Consider the following 1,877-nt stretch of genomic DNA (forward strand, 5'->3'; position numbering starts at 1 on the left):
CCCCCCACAGCTGGATCTGGTGTTTTTGTGGGGGGGGGGGGGGGTGGTGGCAGTAGGGTTAGCAAGCTTCTCCTGCCACCCAAGTCATTCTTGACAGGCAGTTCGCTAGTATTCTATTAATTGTGTTACCTGTAAAAGAAACTACAGCAAAAAGACATACCTTGTCATCTCCAGGACAACGGTATAAATTCTGGAAAGTGCTGATGATATTATTGCTGAACCTTGGGGCAAACACATCTTTTTCTTGCCCAAACTGATGCCGAGACTGTCGCACAATAGAGTCAATGACATATAGGCCAGGCACCTTGTATTCTGGTTTGCACTGTAACGAAAGAGTTTAAAGATGCACACATGTGGAAAAATTAAACAACCACATAACTACAGTTTAAAAGTTCAATGAAAGAAAATATTATTTACAGCTCGCAACTAACCAGATTTTTCTACTACTTACCACTTTGTAAACTGACCTACTTATACCCAGATAGCTAAACCACGGTCAACGCTAATTTGTAAATGGATCAAGATATCATCATAAAATAACTAGTATATTTGCACTGAACTATGAAGCCCTCAACGATTATGGCCAAGTGTAAACTTTCAGTTTAAGGTACTTGTATGTATAATGCAGAATATCCAATGATGTTAATCAAATTTGTACCTCAAATCTCAGTCCCTATTATCCCAGTCATTTTTGTTGTTCTTCTCTAGGACCCTGCAATGCGACAGCAACTTGATGCCTAAATGGAATATTCCAGGGGTTATTTACACTTCCGGATCCTAGACAACCCATGCAGAGCCTGTGCTGGACTGACCCGAGCACTGGCTCTAGTGCACGGTCTTGCCCCTGCCCGCGAACTGGCTCAGGGACCTTTATCTAGCCTATGGGGCCTGGTGAATTTGACATCCCTGGTCTAATTTATTCCTTTAACTACACAGTCAGCCCTGTCACACAAGTGTCAGGCATGCTGCCCCAAAACCACCTCTTGAGAAAAATCTTTATCAGGGGCCACCAGCAGGGACTCGGGGAAAGTCTGTTCACCAGGGCCCCCCTTGGAGTCACCAGGAACAATGGCCACAAGCTGAGGGAGGATAGGTTTAGGTTAGATATTAGGAAGAACTACTTCATGGTAAGGGTGGCCAGAGCCTGGAATAGGCTTCCCAGAGAGGTGGTGCTCTCACCTTCCCTGGAGATCTTCAAGAGGAGACTGGATAGGCACCTGGCTGGGGTCTTATGACCCCAGCCACCCCCAGTGCTCCTTCCTGCCCATGGCAGGGGGTCGGACTAGATGATCTGTCTAGGTCCCTTCTGACTCATTGATTCTATGAATCCTCCTATAGAGCAGAGGCAGGCAAAATACAACCCATGGGCCAGATCTGGCCTGCCAGACCATTCTATCTGGGCCAAAGGGTCCCCTAAAAAATTGGTAAATTAATATGTATTTGGTCCTGGTTGCCTGTCAAAGCTAACAGGAGCCAGGGGCAGTAGGACTGAGGGGGAGCCCTCAGCAGAACTGAACCGCCCATTTGCCCTACCCTGACTCCAGCAATTTCACTCTCTTCTTGCCCCTGCCCTGCTCCAACACCATGTAGCTCCCAGCTGCATTGCCAGAGCCTGTGTGTGTGTGCAGGCAGGGGCAGAGTATGTGTGTGCATTCACAGGGTGAGTCCAACACGCATACCCTGCCATACACATGCACCCCCCCACACTGTCATACATGCAGACCGCCCACCCACACCCCCTCACCGACTCCATACCCATCCAACACCCCATACCATACACAATCTGTGAGAACATATATTTTTAAATTCAGCCTTTATTTCCATCAAAAACTTTTATAATATTTACTGATTTCTTTTGTTAAACCTTCTTCTAAGAA

General features: G+C 46.8%; 1 protein-coding gene across 5 annotated transcripts in view; it reads right to left on the reverse strand.

The window, feature by feature from the left end:
* The window catches only part of SCAF8 (SR-related CTD associated factor 8), a 198,272-nt gene that overhangs the window by 139,807 nt on the left and 56,588 nt on the right, over nt 1–1,877 (reverse strand). For all 5 annotated transcript variants that reach the window (XM_019526807.1, XM_019526808.1, XM_019526809.1 and 2 more), the window contains exon 4: nt 161–322. In XM_019526807.1, the coding sequence (XP_019382352.1) occupies nt 161–322 (162 nt within the window). The remainder of the gene's footprint in view (nt 1–160; nt 323–1,877) is intronic.

The sequence above is a fragment of the Gavialis gangeticus genome, unplaced genomic scaffold, assembly GCF_001723915.1.
Source record: "Gavialis gangeticus isolate Ggan-Ray unplaced genomic scaffold, GavGan_comp1, whole genome shotgun sequence".
In the NCBI taxonomy this organism is placed as follows: domain Eukaryota; kingdom Metazoa; phylum Chordata; order Crocodylia; family Gavialidae; genus Gavialis; species Gavialis gangeticus.